General features: G+C 36.5%; 1 protein-coding gene across 2 annotated transcripts in view; it reads left to right on the plus strand.

The window, feature by feature from the left end:
* cep89 (centrosomal protein 89) overlaps positions 1-25,736 on the plus strand; it is a 99,265-nt gene extending 73,529 nt beyond the window's left edge. For both annotated transcript variants that reach the window (XM_056461821.1, XM_056461822.1), the window contains one exon: positions 25,256-25,736. In XM_056461821.1, the coding sequence (XP_056317796.1) occupies positions 25,256-25,571 (316 nt within the window). In that variant the 3' untranslated portion in view covers positions 25,572-25,736. The remainder of the gene's footprint in view (positions 1-25,255) is intronic.
* Positions 25,737-27,613: the final 1,877 nt, after the last annotated feature.

Raw genomic sequence — 27,613 nt, forward strand, 5'->3', positions numbered from 1 at the left:
CCAACAGGTGTGGCATACTAAGATGCTCATTAGACAGCATGATTATTGCACAGGTGGGGCTTGGGCTGGCACAATAAAAAGCCACTCTGAAGCTGCGGTCACACTAGACACCATAGACTTCCATTCATATGCACACGAATGCGTCAGACCGGAAACCCAAGGTCGTGCATCAAGTTTCGCAGATTGCTGCGTTGGAAAGTTCAAGCTTGGTGATCTGACCTGCAAAATGGCATCACTTGACTGCGTGAGACCAATCGAGGATCAAAACATGACCTCTCTGTACAGAAATTTAAAATATGAACCTATTGCTTGCTTTTTTGAATGTCTAATCATCATGTTTAATCCTGCCCCTTTTTGCAGCGCCGTACAACTGAATTTTCCAAGCACAAACTCTATTGTGACCGCAGCTTAAGGGCCTATTTAAACCTCTTCATGCATTTTCTCTACTCTGATAGCTATCTGATTTGTGAAAACGTTTTCATTTACACTACACAACATACAAAATGTGTCTCTGTAACTAGGTTACATCAAGTAAAGCAGCAGAAACACTGCATTTTATTCATTTAATATTGATATTTATAGAGGCGGCGCGGTGGCACAGTAGGGTGTGCTGTCGCCTCACAGCAAGAAGGTCACTGGTTCGAGCCCTTGCTGGGTCAGTTGGCGTTTCTGTGTGGAGTTTGCATGTTCTCCCCACATTTGCGTGGGTTTCTCCCACAGTCCAAAGACATGCAGTACAGGTGAATTGGGTAGGCTAAATGTTTCCCAGATGGGCATCCGCTGCGTAAAATATGTGCTGGATAAGTTGGCGGTTCATTCCGCTGTGGCGACCCCAGATTAATAAAGGGACTAAGCTGAAAAGAAAATGAATAAATGAATGATATCCATATAAACGCAAGCTGTATATCTTATTTGGCATTCAAATTATTTTATATGCAGAGTGTAAAACATTATTCCCAGCAAACATCTTTGTGTTCAATAGGCATCTAATAGACAGCTTGGCTAAAACAAGGCTAAGCTTGGGCTTTCAGTGAAAATCTAATAGACATCTAAGACTAGTCATCCAATAGACAAATGAGACAGACTTTTAGTCATTCCTGTTTATTTGATGACTAGTCTAGTTTTGGCCTATTCTTAGACGTCTATTAGATTTTCACTAACAGCCCAAATTTATTAAGAACTATGTTTAGACGTCTATTAGACATCTTTTAAAAACAAGAAATGCTGGCTGGGTTACAAGCGCACAAGGCAGGCTTTGTGATTACTTTCATTATAGGCTACATGAAACATCTATTTTTGTCAGATGTAAGACATCATTGAAAACTGTAAAATGTTTCAATTAATTTGTTTTTGACAAACTCCCCCAAAAACAAACCCATCCACTGAAGTGGTCTGAGCGATCAGATTTAACTCAGTCTGGGATGCGTTTTGAATGGCATTTAGACCAGTCCTTTTCACAATCAGAGATCTACCCGATCAGAATAAAAGTATGAAGTGACCAGGTTTAAACAGCTCTTAAGATGTGCAGGTTTATCATGCAGCACAATGTCACAGATGTCACAAGTTTTAAGGGAGCATTTCTCTACCATAAGATGTCTTCAAAGGCATTTGTTAGTACATCCATGGGCCTCACAACAGCAGACCATGTATAATTACTCCAGCCCAGGACCACCATATCCCTTCTCCTCCAAGGTGGTCTCCACCATACGGACAGCTGCTGCAACAGTTTTATATAACCAAAAAATATAGCACATAACTGTCAGAAACTGCCTCAGGGAAGGTCATCTGCATGCATGTCATCCTCATTGGGCTTTAGATTGCAGATTGTCATTGTAACCAACTTGAGTGGCCCATTGTTTTGCCATTTATCCACAAACATCACCTCATGTTGCAGCTTGATATTGCACGCCCCCTTCTTTCAAAGACCTGTACACAATTCCTGGAAGCTGAAATCATCCCACTGCTTGCATGGCAAGCACCCTCAGTGCACGTGTCACCAATTGAGCATGTCTGGGATGCTCTGAATTGTCATGTACAACAGCATGTTCCAGTTCATGCCAATATTCAGCAACTTCGCACAGCCATTGAAGACGAGGCCATAATAAACAACCTGATTGACTAATTGTGAAGAAGAGGTGTTGCCCTGTGTGAGGCAAATGGTAGTTATACCACATACTGACAGATTTTCATATCCCACCCAAATGAGAAAGGTGCTTACTAACACAGATATAGACAAATGTGTAAACAATATTTGAGAGGAACTTTGTGTACATACAAAAAAGTTTTAGGATCTTTGAGTTCACCTCATGAAAATGGGAGCAAAAACAAAAAAAAAAATAATAATTGCCCTTATTTTTGGTTAAGTAGTTTGCAAACCCAAACTTTAGGTTTTATCCAAAAATTACATTTAACTTACAATTTACTCACTCTCAAGTGGCTCCAAACTGTTATAAGTTTCTTTATTATTTTAAGGAAAAGTTGAAACCTGTAATCATTGAATCCCATAATAGAAAATACAAATATGATGGAAGTCAATAGCCAACTTTCTTTAACAATCTTATTTTGAATTCAAAAGAAGAAAGAAAGTCCTTTGCTTGTGTGATCTGGATGGATGCTGGGCAGTTGCTTGGGTCCTCTGAGTGGTTACTAGTATTTTGCTGGTATGATTAGCGTGTTACTAACACATCAGTGAGATGATAATACATTGCTAGCATGGCTATTCAATTCATTCTTATTTCTATAGTGCTCTTTACAATGTCAATTGTGACAAAACAGCTTAACATAGATGAATAGAGAATAAACCATACAGTAATATTTTAAATTGTGGAACATTCCAGCAATTCACACAGGGATGAAAATAATGTAGAACGCTTCAGTGCAGTTTAGTATAAATGTCACTGTCAAGATTCAGTTCAGTAAAGTTCAGATCAGTTAATGCAAATGATGTTAGGGCAGATCCACTGAAGAACAACTTCAACATTGCATAGCTTCACCAGTCCCAACTAGGCAAGCCAGAGGGGACAGAGGCAAGGAGCCAAAACTTCACCTGGATATCATGTTAATAGTATGTTGCTAGCATAATTAGAATGTTACTAACATACCATTAGCAGGATCATCATGTTGTTGACATGTTTCTAGCATGACTACCATGTCACTATTTCTATCTTACATCTTAATAAACAGCAAGGGTGTTCTATTTTGTTGCTTGAGACTTGCTTGGCAGGCTTCAGTCACATTCAGATTTGAAGAAATACTTTTTAGAAATAGGTTGCTAGGGTAGTCTAAATGGTTGCTAGGGCATGGCTGGATTGTTGCCAAGTTGACATTTAAGGAGTTATTGACAGTCTGAGACCAACCAGCCCAGCCCTGTTTGTCCACATTGTCCTGATCAAGATGTAGCCATTTCAGTCTTTTACAGTAGAAGTCTAGGGGGCAGTTGCTAGTGTGCTGTAACTGGCTGATAGGCTGTATCTAGGAAGTTAAAAAGCCTTTTTTTATTGGCTGGTCAGTACACTTAGTTAAATGAGCCCAGCCTCAAGTCTTTACCCAGATAGCAAAATACACTCGGGCCAGTTTAGACTAGATTCTCGCCTGCCGGAGACTTACCCCTCAACTCGACTCCGGCTGCCGTACTCAGGCCGGATGCCTGTGGACTCACTGCCCGATTCCGGCCCCGAAAATACCCATGTAAAATATATAAAATTGCTCAAGTATCAGGGAATCTTAATACACTTAAAATGTTTTAGAACTTTAAAAAATATATAAAAAATTGTGATTTAGACATTTGCCACATTGGCTTTCCCTCTTTCCTTCCTTCCTCCATCCCTATCAGGAGCAAGTTGTAGCCACCTTGTGATGTATTTTTCAACCTCTTTAGTAGAGAACAAGTACAAATGTTAAAGAAAGAAAAAAAAAAGAAACATTCTTGCTCTCACATCAGTACAACCTAAATGGGACTTAAAATTACTTTATATATAGATTTTTTTGTTCCTCTGGTTAATGATTTAAATACACATTCTGCTTATAAAGGTATTTTGGCACAGATGAAAAACAGCGGTAAAATGTATTGAAATGTATATTTAAAATCAACTTACTGACTACGACAGTCCTAAGGGTGAGTGCACGAAAGGCCACTTTTTAAGTTTGCCCCACTGCTTCTTTAGTGGAAAACCCACCAATAATTCCAAAGTAGGCTACCTACAAAGCAAAACAAAAAACAAATAAATAAAATTAAACTTTAAAATAAAAAAAAAAAAGTTTAAAATACGCAAGAGCTTGAACTTACCAATTTCTTCATTTGTTCGGGCTGCTTCCTTAGCTGATTTTCTAGCTTTTCCAAATCAGAAAAATTGCACAGAGGAAGGTCAAATGTGCTTGCTTCTGGAATGTCATCACGCTGCAGAGTACCATTTAGTTTATGCTGATTTTTAAGAATCAGCAACAGTTGCTGCTTTATGACCTCTTGTGATTTTAATACTTCAGTCAGTAGTGCTAAAAACAAAAAGACAAATAATGAATTACTATAAATCAACCTGTAGCTTATTCTTATACATCTTGTGTAAATACAACAGTGGGTTAGATACTGCTGATGTTCTCTAGTTGATCTTTATTTTCTAGCTGCATTAAGACTTTACAAAATGTAATGATCGTTTTGAATTCTTATAAAGACATGACGAGTTGCAGCAAGTTCTGTCTTGATCTCCAACTGCACTGGAACAAGGACTGTAAATGTTCCTAGGCGTACTGGAACGTACAGTATCTGTGCATTACCCATTCATTTTAATCAATTTATAACTGTCAATAACCAAAAACACCCCCCATCAAAATCTGCTTTAAGACGTTCAATTTTACATGCACAAATTACAGCTTGAACATAAGATATAATTGATTCACATAGGCTAACACATGAATAAAAGCACATACTAATATATTTCTCTTAGATAATTTAAAGAGAATAGTAAACTGTGTCGAGTTTCGATTACTTTTCATGATGAACGGTATAAACAAAGTTAAACAATAATATTTTATAAATTCAAAACGATTACTTTATGTACACATATGAATTATTACTGTTGGATAAGTATACGCCTGTAAAATGATTTAACACCCACAGTACTTTATAATGTTAAGTTAAATCAGAAATAAAAAGCACATGTTTTGCCATGTTAGTGTTAATGGATTCGTCTACAGAAACTCTTTAAAGTAACGTGAGCATACACATCAATTCATTCCAGTCATGTTTCTTTAAAATAATTAAATTAGTTTTCAGTAACTAAACACTGTTACAACCTAACATTGTGTAAAAGGAACAGGGACTTTCAGAAGTGTTTGTAACGCAACATTAGCACACACATCAATTAGCTTCAGTCCAGTTTCTTTAAAACAAGTTGCATTTTGTATCAAATTGCTTTAAATTACTAAACACTGCTACAACCCAACACTGTGGAAAATGTTTTAAGCACTAAATTCACATAGTATACGATATACAAGCAGTAAAAACCTTAACTTTCTGACCGGAATCCAAAATTAAACTTCTTTTTCTTCTTGCAATCTTTATGGCGGTTGGCAACCAGCATTTTAGCAATACCGCCACCACCTGGATTGGAGTTTTGGATTGGAGTCTGGATTAGATTGGAGACTCTACAGACAGACTCGGACCAGATATGGTTAACAGAAAGCGGGCCAGTGCTTTACAAACACATGTGCGAGAGCGAGCTGTGGGCCATACTCGGCCCGGAAAACACTCGCCGATGCCTAGTCGGAGGCGCCAAAGGGCAGCCGAGCTTGGGCCGATTACTACCTGCTATCTGGGTATGGCAGTCAGATGCAGAGTTATGAGGTTACAAAATTTGAACCAATGTTAAGTCATAGGGATTTTTACAAATTTTTAGGTTATTTTTGGAAAACTAAATGTAGGATCAGTTAGAAAAGATAGAGCACCAAGTCAGGCCATACTGAATGTTTGACTAAAGTTTGGTGGTTATATCATGAAAGTTCTAGGAGAGAAGAGGTGTTTAGGAATTTGGCTCAGATGAAGAAGTATAAAGTAAGTCAACCAGAAGAAGTTGCAGAGTTCTTTCAGTATATTGATGTACTTCCAACTCAAATGAAGTATTGCGTAGGGGGTTGGGCTTTCTTTTGATGGGCACATCATTTCCTTGTATCAAGCTAATGGTAAAAGAGGTATGGTTAGGAATATTGTGGCTAAAGTCAACCGTGAGGGACCACCACTCAGTGTTCACTTTAATGGCCCGTTTCCACTGAGTGGTACAGTACGCTTTTATGGCCGTTTCCACTGTCAAAAGGTGTACCGAACCGAACTGTACCACTTTCGAAAGGGTAGCAAACACGAGAAAGGGTACCAAAAGGTGGAGCTAGATGCACAGCTGAACGCTATTGGTTTACAGAGATACGTCATTCGCTTACGCAATTTGCCAGTATGAAAACAAAAGAGCCGACATGTTTAAAATACACGCACAGCTGAGAGATTACAGCGGAATTATATATATAATAAAAATCCATGATCGACCCGGGCTCAAACAAACCTTGTCGTCGTCTTGATGAACAGTCACAAAGCCAAAAAGAAGAGCAGATTTACCCTGTGCCCCTTAGTTTTTACCAGTCAGTCTGAAGCGAGAGCGGTTTCGCTTTCTTGCTTGTGCTCGCTGCACGTCTATATCTGAAATAACAAACTTCTTGAGCTGATGATAATAGCCTGCGCTTGATTATTGGCGTGCTTTTGAAACCCGATCCTGTCAGACACTGACAAACGCGAGAGTGAAGTGTGCAGAAACAAAGGAGAAGCCGAAAAAAAAAGGAGCACATTATTTTTTCAACAAACGCGAACAAACTGCCATGTTTAACTATTATTCTCACCTTTTGGACTATTATGAACTCAGAATGATGGAATTGTTCTCTAACAGAGGCTACATGTGCACACATTAAAGACACAGATAAGAGGTTTGCTCTGACTGTAGGCTATATGTAGTGTTGGTTTTTTAACCTAAATACAGACGAAATGTCTGCTGTGTGTAGTTCTTCTGTAGTTGGTATCATATCGGAGACTGTAAAGGGCTGTATGTGTTTATATATATTGCATTTTATTTATTTTATATAATTACAGATGTTACAATATGCTATTTCGCACGGTCATTGATCTGCAGTTATAATCAACTCATGTTCATAGAAGTAATAAACATTTCTACACAAGTATTTATGTGTATGAAGCATCTGTGTTGTGAGAAGAGCTTCTCATATGATATGTGAGCGACCCGTACAGCTTTACTGTAATGTAGACATTTCCTCGAGCAAAAATGACATCGACTGAAACTTTGTCATACACCACGCCCACCAAAAGGGTACCCTTGGTAGTGGAAACGCGAGGTGACCCTTACCGACCCAAACCGTACTGTACTTTATCAGTCAGTGGAATTGAGCTATAAGACTAACAATCTGCTGTAATAAATATTACTAGAGTAGACACTCAGTGCATTGGGTTTTCAAGCCAACATAATTAAAGAAATACGCCATGTTTGGGATCTTTCTCTTTAGTAGTGGCTATTAAATAAAAAAAAAATGATTTGCTGTCCTCCATGAGGGCTTTTTACACTAAGCCCATCATTTTAAACACAATGAGTAAAGGAATGTTTCACACTTAACTGTTTCTCTTCAGTGGTGTTAAACACAAATTGTGGTGCCAGACAGTGTGAATGAAAAGATGTGATGTTAGAATGTTAGCAATGTTCTTAACTAATAATTAATTACATGCCTCATATTCAAATGCTGCATGCATCATTCAGGTCTTTATGATTAAAAATAGGCTTGATTGATATCAGTCAGCAATATTTAATGTGAGCAATGCAACCATTTAATGCAAATAAGTTCTCGTAGGCCTGTATTCTGTGAATTAGAAGAACAGAATATTCAATACTGTTCAAATATTTGGAGTCAAAAGTTAATGTAATATTTTTTAAATATTCTTGTATTAAGGGTGACACGGTTGCTCAGTGGTTAGCACATTCGCCTCACAGCAAGAAGGTCGCTGGTTTAAGTCACGGCTTTGTCAGTTGGCATTTCTGTGTGGAATTTGCATGTTCTCCCAGTGTTTGTGTGGGTTTCCTCTGGGTGCTCCAGTTTCCCCCACAATCCAAAACACATGCACTATAGGTCTATTACACATTAAATTGGCTGTAGTGTATCTGTGTAAATGAGTGTGTATGTGTGTTTCTCAGTACTGGGTTGCAGCTGGAAGGGCATCTGCTGTGTAAAACATACGCTGGACAAGTTGGCGGTTCATTCCGCTGTGGCGAGCCCTGATGAATAAAAGGGACTAAGCCTATGGAAAATGAATGAATGAATGAATGAATGAATGAATGAATGAATAAATATTCGTGTATTGTGTCACTGCTTGCGCATCAAGTTGACTTAACATTTACAGAACATTAACATTAAATTTGCAGAAGATGAAATACATTTGGAACATTGATAACTAAATTGTTTCAGTATAGTATCAAGTTAATAAAGGGACTAAGCCGAAAAGAAAATGAAGGATTGAATAGTATCAAGTTGCAGTTACAGTCTTATGAAAAAAATATCTAAAACTAAATAGTGTTATTATTATTATTATTATTATTATTATTATTATTATTATTATTATTATTATTATTTATAAACATTTAGTCAGTTGATACCCCTAATATCTTTTAATGTTGAGCAAAAGAATGAAAACCACAGATGTTTGGATTAGTAAATGACAACAAATGTTTCAGCCAGCAATTTTAGCTTATTTTCTAAGTCTGCTTAGTCCTTTTCCTGTTTAATGCTACGAGTGAGTGACAGAGAAACAGTTTAAGTGTGGGCAAAAGGTGGCCCTCTGTCAGGTTACATGAGGATCCAGAGAGATCTTATCTGGCTAATCTTTGCTGCTTATATTGCTTCTGCAGGCTGCTGAAACATTACCTTCCAATCATATAGAGATTAGTGTGTGTGCTTTCAGATTTATCTGTGAGAGTTATATACTGAAATGTAACCTGGCAGTTTGAGAGCGAGAGAGAGAGAGAGAGAGAGAGAGAGAGATATTGTGATTGACTGTGTTGTGATTGTATTATATAATTTTTCTTCCTTTTATCAACATGTTGCATGTATGCTATGCTTATTTTTATTGCGTTGGCAACATTGTGTTATATTTGACAGTCATGCCAATGAAACTCTATTGAAATTGAGAAAGAGAGAAAAAGAAAGGAAAGATTAATGGATATACTGTATCTGAATTACACACATGCCTTGTCAAATCATATCGTATTCTTCCTTACATAATTATGGGCACATGATTTGTCATCAGTGCCATTTATGGTAATTCATTTCTCTTCATACCAGAGGTGTTGAATGACACCTGTATGGGGCAGCAGGTCAGAGGTCAAGCAGCACCTCATTTCATTTCTAAAACATTTCACTTTTATTGTCTTGTTCACTTTCACTGCATATTCTTCTCCGCTCTGTCTTTCTGCATAAAACGGTCTGTCTTTCCTTTGTCTATCTCTCTCCTTTTGCCATTAACAGACTCTTTCATAACACAAATGCTCTGCTTGTGGTGAACATGGCTGTACTGTGCATCACTCAGTTGAGTCGACTGAGAAGACTGCCTGAAGAACAACGGGAATGTGTCAGATTTACAAATTACTGCCTGGAACAAGGCTTGTCATTCTAGTATTGTGCAAATGACTTTTTTTCTGCAGAAAAGGATAGTTTGATTGATTACAGTTTTGTGGATTTATTCGTCATGAGGCATTGACTGGAAGAGGGATAGCATGTGCGGAAAAAGGCGCATTTACTTCTCTTGTCTTGTTAGTGTTTTATAAATTAAGTAGTATTAACCCTTATGTACTGTTGGGGATGTTTTCATCCATTCTGACCAAGCAGAATGATGACAAATCTTGGTGACAAATCTTATTTTGTCACATATTTGGAGAAAAGGCTTTGAAAAACGGGCAAATCTCTGGGCAAATTTACTGCCCTTTTGTTAGGTTAGGGATGAAAACATCCTCTGAATTAATCTGCTGTAAAAATGCATCAGATAATTATTTTTCATGTATATTGCCTTTAATGCATTGTTTTTGATTTATTTTTATTTTTTCTCCTTAATTTACTGTTGGTGGTTGTTTTTCCCCATTGACTTTCATTATAATCACTTTTTTTATTACAAAACCATGACATCATATAACCATGCATTTTTTAAAGTTGGTGGTTTTTCCTGTTGGGAAGAGGTGAAAAGTGTAATTTTTACTGTTGATCATCAGTTGGCACCATTAACCCTTTAGATAGGCCTGTGCAAAGAAAAAAAACCCCGTAGTTTTGGGATTTTATATAGAGTATAACAGCAAATTAAAGTGTGTGCATGCTTGTCTGTGAGTGTGTGAGAGTGACCTTTTTGTGCACTTACCTTGATGTATCTGAGAAAATCTAAATATGCATCTCAGCTCTCAGAACTACATGAGGTAAACAAAAACAACGACTGTGTATTTATGCACCATCAAATGTGGTTATAATGGAAGTCAATTAAAATCTAACAATGCATCAAAGCCAATGTTGTTACTAATTGTTCAAATGTCCAAAAAAGTCCAGTCCAACTATTTTTTACATTTGTTTTATATAGACATTTTGTGGATTTCTTTTACCAAATCAGTGACATCATTTGTGAATTTGGCAATTAAAGAGTTAAAATACAGTAAATTAAAAACATTTAGTAGTTTTGCTCAGGACTGATGTTGATTAACTGATTTATTCAAAAATAATGAAAAAATATTTATCTGATGCATTTTTACAGCGGTTTAATTCAGTGGATGTTTTTTATCCCTGACATAACAAATGGAAAGTACATTTAAACAGTGCACAAGGGTTAAAATGTATATATTTGTAGGTCAGGATAGTGCAAGGACGGTAATTTTGCCAGAACTGACAGCTCAAATTTCACACTAACATTGATATATCTGCTTGGGATTAGTGTTCATTTGTATTTATTGCACAGAACTGTGCAAAAGTCATGAGCTTTTAATATTTTTTTTACACCAACAAAAATGGTTTTCACCCAGTTATTTATATATTTTGGTGTTGTGTGTCAATAGGAAATATCAGTTTACATTTCCAAAGGATTATTTTTGCAATTGATTCTTATATTCCAGTAATATTTTTGCATGCTCAAGGCATCTGACTGAAGCCAGTACTCCACACAAAGATCTAATTATCATCCTGTTTGTTTGGAGAGGCATGAAGAAGCAGAAAAAAAACTGAGACACACTGAATCCAGAACTGTGGCAAGTTGGCAACATCTCCAAAACATGTCAACAAAGTTAACAGAGAGAGGATGCATACAAAACACAAGGACAAAAGCAGTTTTATACACAACTTAAACCAAATGTTGATTTCAATAGTTCACCCTTAGCTGATGATTGATAAATCATATTTGGAATGCTGTCCTGGGAGAGAGCCCTGAGCTCAAAAGATTCTTGAGCCGGGGGATTGCTCCTGATTTAAAGGTGAGAGGGGAGTTTGAGCTCGGGCTGATCTCAAGAACTCCCCTGCTTATAAAATGACAAATTGTAGATTACTATGTAAATATACTGCTGACTAGAACTCATCTATATTTGGTTTGGTCAATTCGCCTATGTCGCATGTCTTTGGACTGTGGGTTGAAATTTGGGAAAACCCACACGAGCACATGTAAACTCCGCACAGAAACATCAGCTAGCCTGGTAAGGACTTGAACCAGTGACATTTTGTTGTGAGTCAACAGTGCTAACCACTGGGTTGCTGTTCCGCTAAGAAATTCTGGTTATTTATAGTGAGGAATTGACTGATTGGTGGATCGTGTATTAGTGTTCATTCATAAGCAAGCGCTTCTTAGTTCATAAATAAACCACACTTAATTTAGTATAGAAGTTAATTGGTCAATAAAACCTTTTTGGCATTGTTTTTGAAGTCATTGAACTGAATTTACAGCATTTTTACAAGTGCCTAAAATTGTTTACAGCACTGCAGTTTGCAGGTACAGTAGGTATCATTCAAAAATCTCTGAATTTATTCAATACCAGAAACAGTTTGGAAATGAAAGCTGATATTTCCTACTGACACTCTATGCACAAACATAAAAATAACTGACATTTTTTGTTTGGTGAGAATACTAGCAGCCTAAGACTCATGCAGTATTGAACATTTAGGTATTGTTGTGTTCTTTAGAGAAACTTGTACACATACAGAGACACAGACACACATAATTAGACACTTTTATGCAGTTAAAGACCTGTAGCCCTTGTGATTTCACCTTGTCAGCCTGACCCGGCCACATTTAATGACACTCAGGTTTCTCTAGGTACAGATAGGTCGTGACATGTTAAAACGTTAATTTGCCTACAAGCCATTCTGTGTAAGATGGGACCTTGTATTTCATGCTGCATGTTGCTTTGCAGTGCTGTGGGTCAGATGAAACATTGGATTCATTTCCACACACCTGCTTTAGAGAAGATGCTTGCCTGTATTGAAAAAAATTATCACATTTCTAATTGTCTTTCACACACGTATTATGGAGACTATTGTCTTGCTGCTACATTCAGTTTTTGTTCTCCTACAGATGTTAAGTGCAGGTTTGTGTGTGCATATGCAGGTCCATATGTTGATTTGCTTCAGTGGTATGGCCCAATCATCCTTCATCAAGTCTGTAATTCATTACACAACTAATTTCATTAGGGCTGCCCCCTGTGTAGGGGGGGGGGGGGGGGGGTTAAATGTACAGAAGTAAAATGAATAGATTTAACATGTGAATATACTGCATATTATACTATTGTGCATTAACAAGGCCATGAAATCTGAGTTGCTGTACCCTTTTTTTTCTATTGCCTTTTTTCATTTGAAAAGTCAACTTTAAAAAAAAAATAAAAACGTTTTTTCTTTTAAAAAAAATCCAACCCGTTTTCACCCCAAAGGAGTTTAATAGTGATAATGAAAATCAAGCCCCAACTTATCATGAAGACAATTATAGTATGTTGGAAACCTATTGGAAAATATGGACTCTTGAGTTTCTCCTGGGGCTCCGGCAAAGTGTTAACTGATCAAACACTCAAAATAAAAGTGTTACAAAAGACATCCAACAAGAAGACCTATCATATTCCAGTTGCATCATTTTTTTTACTAATGTTCAAAACAGAGAATCAAATGAGCATACTAACAAACATTTGACATGTTCTGGGGCCTGTTTCAGTAAGGAGGTTCAACCAACTTGGAGTGTAAACTTGAACTCTGAGTTGATTTACCGAGAGATTAAAAACTCTTGAGTTTTCGGTTTCAGAATAGCGGATCTGAGTTAGGTCAATACATTTTGAGTAGACCAACTCAGAGTTAAGCGCGCACACCATGACTATAAAAAGGCATTATCAATAGAGCGCAGATATTATGAGTGACTATGGCAACATCTTAAAAAAAAAGACATTTCTTTCTCCAACTGAACTTGATGTGCTCATGCAAAGTTATAGCAAATATGATCATATATTTAAAAAAGCAACACCACTGCATCAGTAAAACAGAGACCGTTAGTGTGGGAAAACAGCTGCTCAAGTTAATGCCTAATTTTACATTTAAAATATTTAAATATTTAAGTATAATAAAAGTAATGTTATGCATGACGTTCATAAAAAAAAAAAAAAAAAAATGTACACACGTTCCCACTTAATAGATTAAAAAGTGCACTTGTGTGTCTGCCTCTATTGTTGATCAAGTGATAGAGGTTGATATGACATTTAGAATGCAAGCAGAACTAAACAATAGTTTTTAGAAAGAATAATAATCCCATTAATCTAGTTACAGTACATGTCCCTGTTGAAGGTCAGTGAATTTAAGCTAATTATTTATTAAAAAAGGACAAGCCATTCTCGTACGTGACTTTGTTCTGTATGTAGGTAATAGTTATGTTTCCATACAAAAAATTTATTAAATTTATGTGCAAAACTGGAATAAAACACATAAGATAAAGCAGCATTTCCATCCAACGAGTCAAAGAGAACAAAATTTTCACTTCTTGATTAAACAGGCGCCAAATATCAACAGTAAAAACAGAATTTACTGCAGTAGAAGCTGCATCAATCTTTTCTTTATTTAATAAATGTACTTGCGCCTCAGAAGACAATGCTGACACTGAAAGTGTGGTGGCGTTTGAAGCCATGAGGCGCAGAGAACAGACGTTCTTGACCCGCTCCAGACGCTCTGGAGGTCATTAATAATATACGAATACTGAAACGTTTAAGACGGACAGAAACCCAGAGTTGAAAGATTAAAATCTGCTCCTGACCAGGTTAGGTTCACAGGGTAAGTAACTGACTCAGAGTTTAAGTTACCTCCCTTTCAGAAACAGGCTTGACTTACCCTGCTTTCGAGTTTAACAAACCTGCCATTTTTAAACAGAAAACCCAGAGTTTCTCTCATTTCAGGGTTAAAATACTCTGAGTTTTCACTTAACCTTCTTTCTGAAATGGGCCCCAGGACAATTCTCTAGTGTGTGACCCACTTTAAACTTTGTTTGGCTAATGTTTGATGCTCCCTTTAGGGGAGCACTCTGCTAGTGATTACATTCAAAGTGATAGAACATCATTTATGAATCATAACCTATCAAACTGGCTAGTGCACTGATTTACATTACCAAACACTGTCAGTTTTAGGTCTTAAATTTCAAAAAGGCCTTAAAAAGTCTTCAATTTATTGAAATATTGTCTTATAGGTCTTAAATCATATTAAACTGGCCTAAATTATTCTGTGGCTGTGAAACAACAAATAAAAAAATGAAAGTAGTATTTTTCCTAACTTTAATTAAATTTACTGCTCCTAAAGGACTAGACTTTTCTTGAATCCTGCTTTTGTACCAAATCATAATTACAATCACCTGTTGCTCATCATCTGTTTCAAATCACATCATTATTTAACCAATTTACCTGATTACTTGCTCTAAATTGCTCCTGTCCCCACTTTTTTTGGAGTGTGTTGCAGGTCTGATTGACAGGAAAGGATGTATATTTACAAATGCAATATAGTTGAGCAGACAATACATAAAATAAATTGTGTTCATATTGTTATAAGTTATAGTTAATTAGGAAATTATAACTTTCTTTTTTTATTTGTGTTTTCCATACTGTCCCATTTTTTTCTGATTGGGCTTGTTCAGTTTATTATCGTTTTTAAAGCTTGTCAATCTTTTTAAAGAAATGTTACTGTATGTTGAAAAAAGGGTTTGACACATTATTAAAAATATGTGGCTAAGAAATAACTAATTTTAATTTTATTAAATGGACTCTTATTGATCCTGTAAAATAATGACATTTAATTTATAATGGCCTTAAAAGTCTTAAATTTGGTGAAATCTGCAGAAACCCTAAATAATAATAATGATACATTTTTTTCCATCTTCTCTGAATGAGCCGCCACATATGAAAAACATGTTGTTCTGCTACAAAGAGGGTGTAACATATAAGAGAAATAAAACAATGGTTTGGATTCTAACAAAAATGAAGCATTGCCATAAGAAACACTATTTTTATATCAATGTCAATTTTATTCATTCTTTCATTTTCGTTCAGCTTAGTCCCTTATTTATCAACTCTGAACACGGGGAGAACACGCAAACTCCACCCAGATATGCCAACTGACCCAACCGGGACTCAAACCGGCAACCTTCTTGCTGTGAGGTGACAGTGCTAACCACTGAATAAATGCAATTTCTATTACAAAACATACAATTTAAAGTTTATTAAAAAATCAAATTCAAAATTGAGAGCTGCAAAGCAGTCATCAATAACTAAATAGAAAATCAATATGCATCTTGTAGAAAGGAAGAAGGGAACAGTCACAAAGTTCTAGACAAATAAAAACAGGTGGGCTCTGGAACTACTTTATGCAATTGCACAAATGCTCCCGAATACAAATTTGAGTGCTGCTGGTGAGCTTACTTTTTTCAGGTGTGTACAGAGCTTGTCACTCTCTTACTCGAACGACATGGTTTTTCTTCTGGATGCTGTGTGCATTTGTTTAACAATTGTCAGTGTTAAGGTGCAATACTGGTTCGAGCGCTGGAGTATTTATATCTGAAGAGTCCTAATCATTTTGAATACCTCAGTATGTTATCACACCCTAAATTAACATGAGATCAGTATTTAATGCTATTAATATCACAAATATTGTCGATACTAGTATATTGCGTCACTTTTAGTATATTGCGTGACTTCTAGTTTGTCCTGCCATTTATAGATAATTTAGAATGGTATTAGTGGTGTAAATTATGTGGTGTGGGATATATTTTTTAGGCGCACATTAGTACCAAGTAAGTGCAAATTTTAAATCTCACAGCTTATCTGAATATCTCTGGTCATGCATTATCTTGCCTAAGACACCAACCGAGCCACTACTCCCAGTTGTGGCCACTTAAAAACAATAGATTGTGTGCGTGGTCAAAATTTCCTGTTTGTTACATCAGCCGTTCACCATCAAATTACAGCTTGGTTAAGCTGACGTAGGTGACAATTATGGCATCATTTAATGTGACGCAGCAGAATGTACCACAAGCACATTACTCAAATGACTACTACTGCTCTTGTGGATCTACCGTACTTATGAGTCCAGCATTCACAAAGTACTCTCCCATCTCTCTGCTTCATTTCTTTTTTTAATCTCTTCTAGAAGACTTTGATGCTAAAAGCAGCCAGGTCAATACTGGTCTCTCTCATCTTTCATCTCCTGACGTTCACCACTCAGATGTGTCACTTCTTTCTTTCACGCCCACTCGCACCCGTCTCTCCGGTCCCATTCCCTCTCTCTTTTGGCAACTGGGTCATGAGAATGAGAGCGAAAGCAAACACTAGCAATCGATTAGATGGTGGGAGAAGGGCCTGCAGGAAGCATCTGAATAATTATTTTCTCCCTTCATGCATTTTAAATGAACAAAATTACAGGAGAATAAGACATTTTCTTTAAATGTCTGTATTGTTGATGCACACTGAACAGAATCTGTGCAACCATTACTATTAATGTATTAGCATATAATTGGATGGTGCTTTCAGCAACAAAGAAATAGAAATATTCATTGGATTCACTAAAAAGTTAAAGGTAATTGGTTGCAAACAATTTATATGGGATTTAGTAATGTTCAACCTAATTTATTGGTTTAAATTCAGCCCATAAAAATTGTTTACAACAAGTTACCTTAAATAGCCCCTATTATGGGTTTTTGAAAATGACCTTCCATGCAGTAACACAGCACTAAGTGAATGAAAACATCAAGCTGAGGTTTAAATCTGAAAGTGCAACATGATTAAAAATATTGACTCTTCAACGAAATAGTTGACTCCGCGTCGAATAAATAAATCGTGTTGGGTTCGGATCATTTGCCTGAATACATCAACGTCGACACGTTACATCACCAAATATGTAGTAACGGATCCAGTAAAACATGAAGGCACCATTCCCTTCAGACACTAGCGGAGCGCTGGGAATCACGAAACTGATCATGACACAAAAATGACGATCACTAACAGATGGAGATTCCACTGCGGGGAATAAAGGGTTTCATTTTTTACAACAACCCCACAGTATAGCCAACCTAGTGCTGTGTTTGTTCCTGTCATTTTTCTGATTTTTGATACAATAACCTATGCTGGAACACGGGACTCGTCTGCCGTTTGCAATTATTGGAAGGAGCAGTAGAGACTATTATGTATGGCACTTTGTCAGTAACTGTTACAGTTCAAATGGACCAGTTTCTTCTTCCTCCGGATCTGAACATGTAAGTGTAATTAAAACTGTTCCCTCGTTTTGTGTAGTTTGCAAAATATGTGTTTAATTGTGTTTTATAAGTTGTAATCGCTCCGCGTGGCTTGAAATCACTTATCTATTATAGATTAGTGCTTGTACTGGATCTCTCAGGATAAATCTTTATGTGGCTGTTCACATATTGCATCCAAAACCACGTTGAAAATGCAGCACATGCTTCTTCCTTTACCAATTTAAATGTGTTTATAAACTCGCGATCCTCTGCCGTTTGTCTTTGCTATGGCCACCATCAGCGGTTCCTACACAATTTTCAAAATTGTTCTACTTTTGCGACTGTGTGGATTAATAGTGAATGTGTGTCATTGTTATTACTTGGGGTAATGCTTTAAGAGTAGAGTAATATGCTGGTGTTTAACTGCATTGCTTTATTGCATTCCTGCATTGGGTTCTCACAGACTCTGTGTGCTACTTCATAGTTGTGGTGGGCATTTCTCTCTGTCTCGTGATGAACCCTGTCGACCAATTATAACCGACTGGGTCATCGGAACAAATTAATCGCTGAACAAATCATATGGGAGTCTCTGGGATAATTAGGTAAAAATAAATGCTTATTATAAGACAATGAAAGTGGTTTCCAAAACCAAAATATTTTTAATGCATAATGAATTAATCGTTTTTTCAGTGTACGTAACAGAAGGGAAGTACTTTAATTTTCAGCATGAAAAAAAATGTCTGGACTTGTCATCTGGATAGAGAAAAGTTCATCTGGGCTAGCACAATCAGATGTGATTTTAGACGTGTCTCCTCTGCTAATCTGTCAGTCTGTGGGGTTTATTTGTCCCTCACTTCTGTCCTCTCTGCATCACTCTGTCCTACTGTCTGTTCCCCTGTCTGACACTATTGATCAGCTGACCCACCCACTGACAGCAATCTCTTTCTCTCTCTCTCTCTCTCTCTCTCTCTCTCTCTGTTATAAATCTCTAAGGTGACAGGGCCAGGCTATCTGTGTGCATAGATAAGGCCTTGTTTGTCTTTTGCTGAGACTGCACAATATGTGATGAATAGAGAGGAGGAAGGAGAGAGGAAAAGGGCACCTACAAGGAGAAATAAAAGAGTCTCGAGGTGAAATTCTCATTAGGCATTCATAAACGAGATGAAAAATACACATAGCCGTATTTACCTGACTCTCTGTCAGGATGGGAAAAGTGCAGCCTCAAGCTCAATATGACAACCCTCCAGCGACAGAATAATGGATAATATTTAGTATTAAGACACATCTGCTGTCTCAAACACTAGCAATATGGAAGCCTGAAGCCAGCTATTAAAATCATACAGTTTTTGGTTTGATTCAAAAATAGGGCTGGGCCGATAAACGATTTTATATTGAATCGCGATAAAATTTATGTCAATAACAATGATAAGCTCTGGAATTTGTTGCTCTATATTGACCTAAGAGCCAGTCACACAAAAGAAAAGTGTGTTGATATTAGAGATGGACTAAATTTTCAGCCACCGAAAGTTTATTGGCCGAAAATATATTATGCCATTTAATGGACCCTCTAATTTTTGTGGCTTTAGTCATTGTTGGGGTACTCTTAAATCTGGGAGCATTAACAACTTTTATTGAAACTTTTATATTGTTATCTTTCAATATAGAAAATAATTATCGAGATTGTAATTTTGCCGTATCGCCCAGCCCCATTTAAAGATTGTTTTTTATTTTTATTTAATTTTTGGCTGGGCAATGTATGTTCAGTACTAATCAAAGGATTTGGATCTGAAAGATTCTTTTCTGTTTTGAATGAAGTATCTTGTACTTAACAAGGCTGCATTTATTTAATCAAATTTAATTTAGTGAATTGATTCATTTCAACTTATTCATGTTTTGAAGATAATAGAAGACATAGATCATTTTTTAAAGAGCAGCATTTATCTGAAATAGAAATATTTGATTGTCTTTACTGTCACCATTGACCACTTTTTAAACATGTATGAATTACCGAATAATTATACAATGAGTGAAAGAAATGGAAGAAAATATAAACAAAAACACACCAAAACAAAAAATATTAATAGTATGCCTAACAAATCCCAGTTTACATAGGAGTAAATGCTGGAATTGAAAATAAGTCTAAGGATCCTTTCACACTGTGAGGCTTATGCCCCATTCACACGGAGCGTCAGCATCAACGCGTCCCATTCACTTTGAATGGGTGACGTCAGGCGTTGCCGAACACCATTGTGGATCTGTCGGCGCTGCTTCAGTGGCCCTGCTCGCTGCAGAAGTTGGGACTTTCTCAACTTTTCAAGCGCTGACGGAAGAGTCAGCCAATTAGATCCCTGTATGCAAATACACCAGCTTAGACAGTAGCTGATTGCTGACTAATTTCATTGGCTGACACTGCTATGACGATCACGTCAGCCCCAACTTCAGACATGCCCTCTGTCAAGCGTTGACGCTGAAGCCCCTTGTGAATCGGGCGTTAGATCTCCAATTAGATGTTTTTTTTCCACTTTTTTCTGTTTTTTTTTTTTCATAACTCTTCAGAGTGTTAAATGTAGCCAATATCAGATTTCCATTGTGAAATGATCATGGTCTTAAACTGACCCACATGTGCAAAAGAACAACTACACACAGCATAAACTTTCTAATAATGTCCTCAATCTGCACATCATCAGATTACATTTAATAGGACTAATATTGCTGTTTTCACAGACAACAGCAGGTATTTTACAAACTATGAATAGCTGTTTTGATAGTTCTAATGTAATGCACAGGAAAGCAGATGTGAATTAAGCAGCTGATGACTAATCACAGCAGTGTGATTGTTCTCTCTAGAGACCAGCCTAGATTAATCATACTGGTCACTGGTGTTATAATACTCATCAAAGGGTTAATGAGCAGCCGTTGAGAAGGAAGAGGATGTTTGTAGTACACAACAGGGCAGAATGATGAAGAATGTAGATTAAAAATTGGTAACATTTTATTTGGAAGGTCTATTTGAGTGTTAGTTGACTGTCTGCTTAATATCTGTGGATATGTTCCTTCAGCAGACATTTAACTGACTATAAGAAACTTTGCAAGTACATGTCAACTTACACTAACCCTAACCCCAACCTAACAGTCTATTTATAATCTAAAGAGAATTAGTTGGCATGCAGATGCAATATAACTTAATTTAACAAATGGACCATCAAAATAAAGTGCGACCTAAAAATTATGTAAATGTCACATGAAATCTGACATAACCTTTCAAATTATAGTCGCATTGCAAAACATCCACCAATATCAGTTTTAATAGCACATACTGTAAGAAAATGGCAAAAAATTGAACTGAAAAGATCAGATTCTATTTAGCTTGTGCTGTTTACACTAATATGACAAAAAACAGCCACATGTTGGCCAAAAATACAACTTGTTTTGCTATAAGAGCATAACAAAACCTATGCAAACACATTGTACTTTTGTGGAACTATATGACTTAGGAGTAATTACAAAATTGACTTTTGTGGGAGGGGGAATCAATCTGCCAAAGAAATTTGAAATTAAATGGTCTGAAATTGGTCCCCCAAAACTGCGAAGCTTTATATAATGCCAAATCATATGTACGAGTTTAATAATTAGACTATTAATATGTTTAATTCTTTTGTGTTATAGAATGCCTAGTAAAGTTTCAGACATAAACAGAAACACTATGGACTTGACGATCAGTTTGGGGATTAAACACTTGATTTAAATTTCTTGAAATTAAGATATATAAAGCAAGACATTTCAGCTTAGCTTTTGCACATGCAGGAATTTAAAAAAAACATAGCGTTTGTTCTGTGCATACTAAACTGAACTGTTTGCAAGTCATTTTTGCCATTTCAGAGCATGTATTTGCTGAGTCTCAGATGAAATATACTTGAATAAATATCATGTTTCATTCTGTTTCTGAGGTACATGCCATGTGTAAATGCAGAGTAAATGGGATGAGTTTGATTCAAGCATAAAAGAATATTTCAACTTATTAACACACCAAAGTGCCGCAAAGTATCTTGCACTTACCGAGATGACTCGCCATTTTCTACACAATGGGAGACAAAGAGAGACCGAGAGACTGTCGTAAACCTTGTGTGTGTGCATGGATGTGCAAGGATGTGCGTCAACAGATGGTCTGGCTAATTGATCTATCATTATGACAGCTTACACCCTTCTGCAACTTGGTCATCTCCATCGTTCTCTCTCACTCTGTACATGTTTGTGCCTCAGCGCATTTCCACTTAATACCTGTTATTATTGCACAGCTGAGCCCTCAAAAGCCCAGTGTGCGAATCCACCGCAATTGACTGGAGGGTACAAAATGACTGAAAGTTTGCATAGATTTATGTGTTTGTGTGTATTTTGAAAGCCGGTGTGTTTTTGATTGTGTGTTAAAGGTGCCATAGAATGCAAAACTGGATATATATATATATATATATATATATATATATATATATATATATATATATATATATATATATATATATATATATTGGCATAGTTGAATAATTCTGTTCTGCACATGATAATTACACATTGAGAGTCTCAAAAACTTTAGTTTTTTCCTTCTTATGTAAATCTTATTTGAGCAAAAAACTGTGAAAAACAGGCGAATCAGAACACAGTATCTGAGGTTTGAGTCAGGATCAATAACATGTAGTCTGCACCAAAATCCCTTTGAATTTTTTCTAAAGTCTTCTGATTCTGAAGAAGGGAATAATCTGCCACTCCTTGGCTGTTAAAGCCATTTCTGTTTAAATTTCTGTTGTAACAACATTAACAATAATTTTCTCCATGTTGTTGATATTGAATGCAAGATTCATCTACAGCAGGCCTATTCAACTGGCTTCCCGTGGACCGAACCCGCACCCCGAGGCAATTTGTTCTGGCCCTCTAAATAGTGTGACTAAGACATCAAAAATAAATTTAGTTCAATCGAAAAACGGCCGCTATGGTTCTAAAGTGACGTGCGTCTGTTCAATACAGCACGAGCTGCCATTGGAAGGCTGTGCAGAGTGTGAGTCAGCATAAGCGAGTGGCGCGGGCAGCCGAAAACATTTGGATATGTTTGTAGAAAGGCCTTTTGTACAATGCACTGATATCGTTATTAAGGATGCAATAATTAGCCGATTTCACTAACTGCGCTTTAATTCGTCACGGTTTGGTAATCATAAAGGCTTCTCTAAGCAGGATTTCTGTTGCATGGAACGAAACTGCTGCAGTTAAACAAAGTTTATGCCAAGTTGCCAACTGTGCGCTAGTTTAAACTTCCGAGCTTGTACACCGAGGCTAATACGCACGCACACCGTTTGTAAAAAAAATGTTTGTAAAAAAAAAAAGCCTATATTGTACAATGCACTGATATTATGTAGTTTCAAAATACAATATATTAACATTTTAATGTAGAAAAACCCAACGTGGGTGTCTTAAGGAGCAAAAATAAAACATATGAGCTTATATGCTGTTGTGTCATCACTCATATTGCAAGTCATATCTCTCCGGCCCTTCGTTTGGGATGCTTTTCATGAACTGACCCCCATGATAAACTAATTGAATAGCCCTGATCTACAGTAATATTAAACTTTGGCTAACTAGCAAATATGTGACATGTGAATAGCATCGTAGCCAGTTAACCAGGTAGCTAACAGTACACATAAGTGAACGAAGTGAACACAATACTCAACTAAATACATACTCCTCATCCTATAAGCTGACCCAAATAAACTGTACTGACATTGTCATTGTCTGTTAGTTCTATGACAGAACTAACAGCATGGGTGTAGGTTAAATGTGTGTAAGCCTTCTCTCGCGCAGCTGTGAACAGATTGCTAAAAATTCTTAAACTTTTGTTTCATGAATCCAATTTTGATCGTTACAGTACTCTAGTTCTCTTATCTGACTCCAATTTATAATCATTTAAATTTAGATTCATCTAATTCAAGCTGATCTCCTTATAGGTTGTGATTTGGCCTAATTTAGATAGATTAACCTGATAAGTCCTTATTTTCAGTTTATGGTTCATCATTTACCCGAAGTCACTTAGAGTCAGTATGCTGGCCAGTTACATCTGGTCACGGACACATCCTTGCTAGTTCTGGTTCTTAGATAGAGGATATAACTGTAAACTCATTTCCTTTAAGTAATATTAGGCCTTCCTATGCTTGCTCATAACATAAAGAAGGTTTGATTTAGCCACTAGATTATACCATACTAAGTCAGTGATTGTCAGAAATCAACAGGTCTCTAATGTTGTGTCTATGCTCCATGCATTGAGTCTGAATGTATGAGCAATCCTGGACGTAGGCTGTGGAAACATCAGCCTAAACAATCTACTAGTTACAAAGATTTCAGGAGATATTAGAGTCAAACAAGAGTTTTACATTTATTTGTCAGGCAAAGACATTTTATTCCAATTCACATAATTAAGCAAAATAAGCCAATTCAGATTGTACAACATCAATTACCCAAAGATGCATTTAAGAGTTAGAGATTAAAACCTGACTGTGTAGAAGTATGTTGCAGTATATAAGCCTTGAAGCAGAGCTCAGATACTCATCACTGCAACGGGGTCTCCTGGCTACAGGATCCCACATACACTTTTGCACCTTTCCCTTAAATACTCAAATCACAACAAACCATCATAAATTCACAACAATAAAAGCATCACAAAGACCCTTGTCTGGTCATGAGTTGATGTGAAGACCATTTTCCCTGGAGTGGAGCATGTGGCAAAGACTTGATCAAAGTCAAAACCCAAATAAATAGATTAAAAGGAAACTTGTGAAACATTACAGTGAAATTAAGACCACTTTACCAATGACACAGAAAAATTGAAAATGATACCAAACATAAAAAGGAAAAAGTAAAGATTCACAAGATACACCATATTGAGAACTTGGAGATTCAGTGTTAGTGACCTGCTCTGGTGGAGAAGGTAAAGTAGGGGGCAGAGAGGGGGCTCAGGGTGGAGGACTGATTTGAACAATTGGAGAGTGGAACAATTGCTTTCCTAGCTGATTGTCTTCTCAGATTAGAAAGACAATTCTCATGGTCTTGCTTCGTGGACTTCCATAACAGTTCTCGGGGACTGATATTATGGAGAGATTTAGCCATCCTTAAAGAAGCAATGTTTCATTTAGAAGTCACGACAAATGCAGTATGAATCATTCCAACGACTCTAAGTAGACATTTGTTTTGAGAGACAATAATTTTATACACTTTTAGATTTAAACCTCAGCTGTATGTTTTTATTTAGAGCTGTGTTAAAATATTTATCTATATATTTATAGGGGCTCTTTAACACGTTGTATCTATGCATTCTATGACACCATCAAGCAGGGCATTTCTCCCATTAATGGTACTAGAGAGCTTGTATTTGAATCAAGAAAGCCTATGTACTGCACTGAAACTGCACTTCTCTCACTTTGTGTTTGTCAGGGAGGTGGAAGGTGAGTTGGAGGTGGTTTGGGAAGCAGCCACCAGAGAGAGTCAGCGCTTGAGAGAGGTGGTGTTGAGGAGCAGTTCGCTGAGTCCAGTCACTGTGGCTCCAGCCCTACACAGCACTTCCGGCCGGACTCCTGCCAGAATCCCCCATCTAGAGGATCATTTGTCGTGCTTGCTGCCCTCTCCCTTCATCAGCAGACAGTCTTGTCTACCACATCTGTCACAGCGCAGCCCCATGTTTGACTCCGACTCCGACCAGCACCAGAATCCATCATCTGATGAGAGTGACAAGAGCGGACGAGACTCCTGATGTTTCCATATCCTCCTTAATTAGTCTTTTAGGTTCATGAATTAATTTTCTGAATTTAGCTGAATGCTTAATTTGTTTTCATGTAAGATACATGAGGCCATTAAATACTTAGCCATATTCTTTCTGTTAAATGTTTCATTACTGTAAAATTTTCACTCATTTTTTACTCGCCTTCATTTTCAGAATATACAAAAAGTTTATATATTTTACATTTGAGATCTTTGTTCCTCCACTGAGTCTACTCACTCAAAATGTTCATAAAAAGCTTTAAATAGATAAAATAAAGAATAGATATGACTGTGTCTAAGAAGAACAGGTTTTATTGAGCCTTTTATTCTCAAATAAAGATCGTTCAGTAAACATAAACAAAAGTTCAAACAAAACTACTTGTTGCACAAGAAAAAACTTCATTGGTTCTTGCAGAAGCTCAATCATTCTGTATGACATGCAAGCAGGGTGCGAATTACGAATTACATGATCTGTATATTTAGTAATAATGTTAATAATTAAAATAATAGATATCCATTTGACCACCCCATAACAGTTCATACCATTGTGAATGAATAATTGCACCAATCAGCCTAAGCCAGAAAATAGTCCTTCATCCGTCTGAAACCATAAGAGTTCACAAGACTTCTCATAAAATAGGTGGTGGTTTCTACATACAGTTAGAATTCAAGTCAGAATTATTAGCCCCCCTGAATTCTTCACCCCCCTGTTTATTTTTTTTCCCCAATTTCTGTTTAACGAAGAGAAGATTTTTTTTTCAACACATTTCTAAACATAATCGTTTTAACTCTTCTAATAACTGATTTATTTTATCTTTGCCATGATGACAGTAAATAATACTTTACTAGATATTTTTCAAGACACTTTAATACAGCTTAAAGTGACATTTAAAGGCTTAACTAGGTTAATTAGGTTAACTAGGCTGGTTAGGGTAATTAGGCAAGTTATTGTATAACAATGGTTTGTTCTGTAGACTATCAAAAAATATAGCTTAAAGGGGCTAATAATTTTGTGCTTAAAATGTTTTTTAAAAAAATTTAAAACTGCTTTTATTCTAGCTGAAATAAAACATACTGTGAAAATTTTCTTGCTCTGTTAAACACAATTTGGGAAATATTTAAAAAAGAATAACAAAAAAATCAAAGGGAGGCTAATAATTCTGACTTCAACTGTATAGCCTAAAAATAAAGTCTAATTAGATGCATAGTTTGACCTAAAGTAAATAGTAATAGCTTATCAGGTCAAAATACACTAAATAACCTATCTCACAAAACACTGAAAACTTGAATAAATTACATATAATTTAAATAAATACATAAATTGATTCAGTGAAGCATGTAGGACACAAACTACACAAACTATTACCGAACGTAACACCCCCCCCCCCCCCCCATCCCACTGCTTGCAAGGATGAACCTCGTTGGTGCGCATTATTGAGCTTTCAACTAAATCTGAATGCTGTAAACATTGTTTTCTGATCAGTGTTCAAATGTGAAGGCTATATTATAAAGAGATTGTGTCTCTTCAAAAAACTTTAACTGCTCAATTCATATGGACTTATTTTTTTATCTCTTTACAAAGTTTTTAAGTAAATAGATTTTCAATGTAGACTCAGAAAGTCACTGATTTGATTAAAATTTGTGTTTCAAAGATAAACCTATTTCTTATGGGTTGGGAATAACATGAGGGTGAGTAAATGATGACAGAATTTATATTGGTGGCAGAACAGTTTTGAAGATTATCACTAATAATGATTATCCTGAAGCTGGAGAACAGCACAGTATTTATTCAGCTGCTGAGCTCATTTATGACAGCCGTTCCAGCAGTGGATGCACAAAACAACACAGGAAATTTTGTTACACAAGCCACATGATGAATAACAGAGCAATAGAGTCTTATTCCTCTATGACTACTCTCTCTATCTCTCTCTGGAACTTGCACAAAAGATCACACCTTTTTTTCCTTTGCTATAAAGTACAGTATGTATGTTATAATATAATTAGCATTCCTGTTTGTGAATGTTTGCACAACAG

Source organism: Danio aesculapii, chromosome 7, assembly GCF_903798145.1.
Source record: "Danio aesculapii chromosome 7, fDanAes4.1, whole genome shotgun sequence".
Classification (NCBI taxonomy): Eukaryota; Metazoa; Chordata; class Actinopteri; order Cypriniformes; family Danionidae; genus Danio; species Danio aesculapii.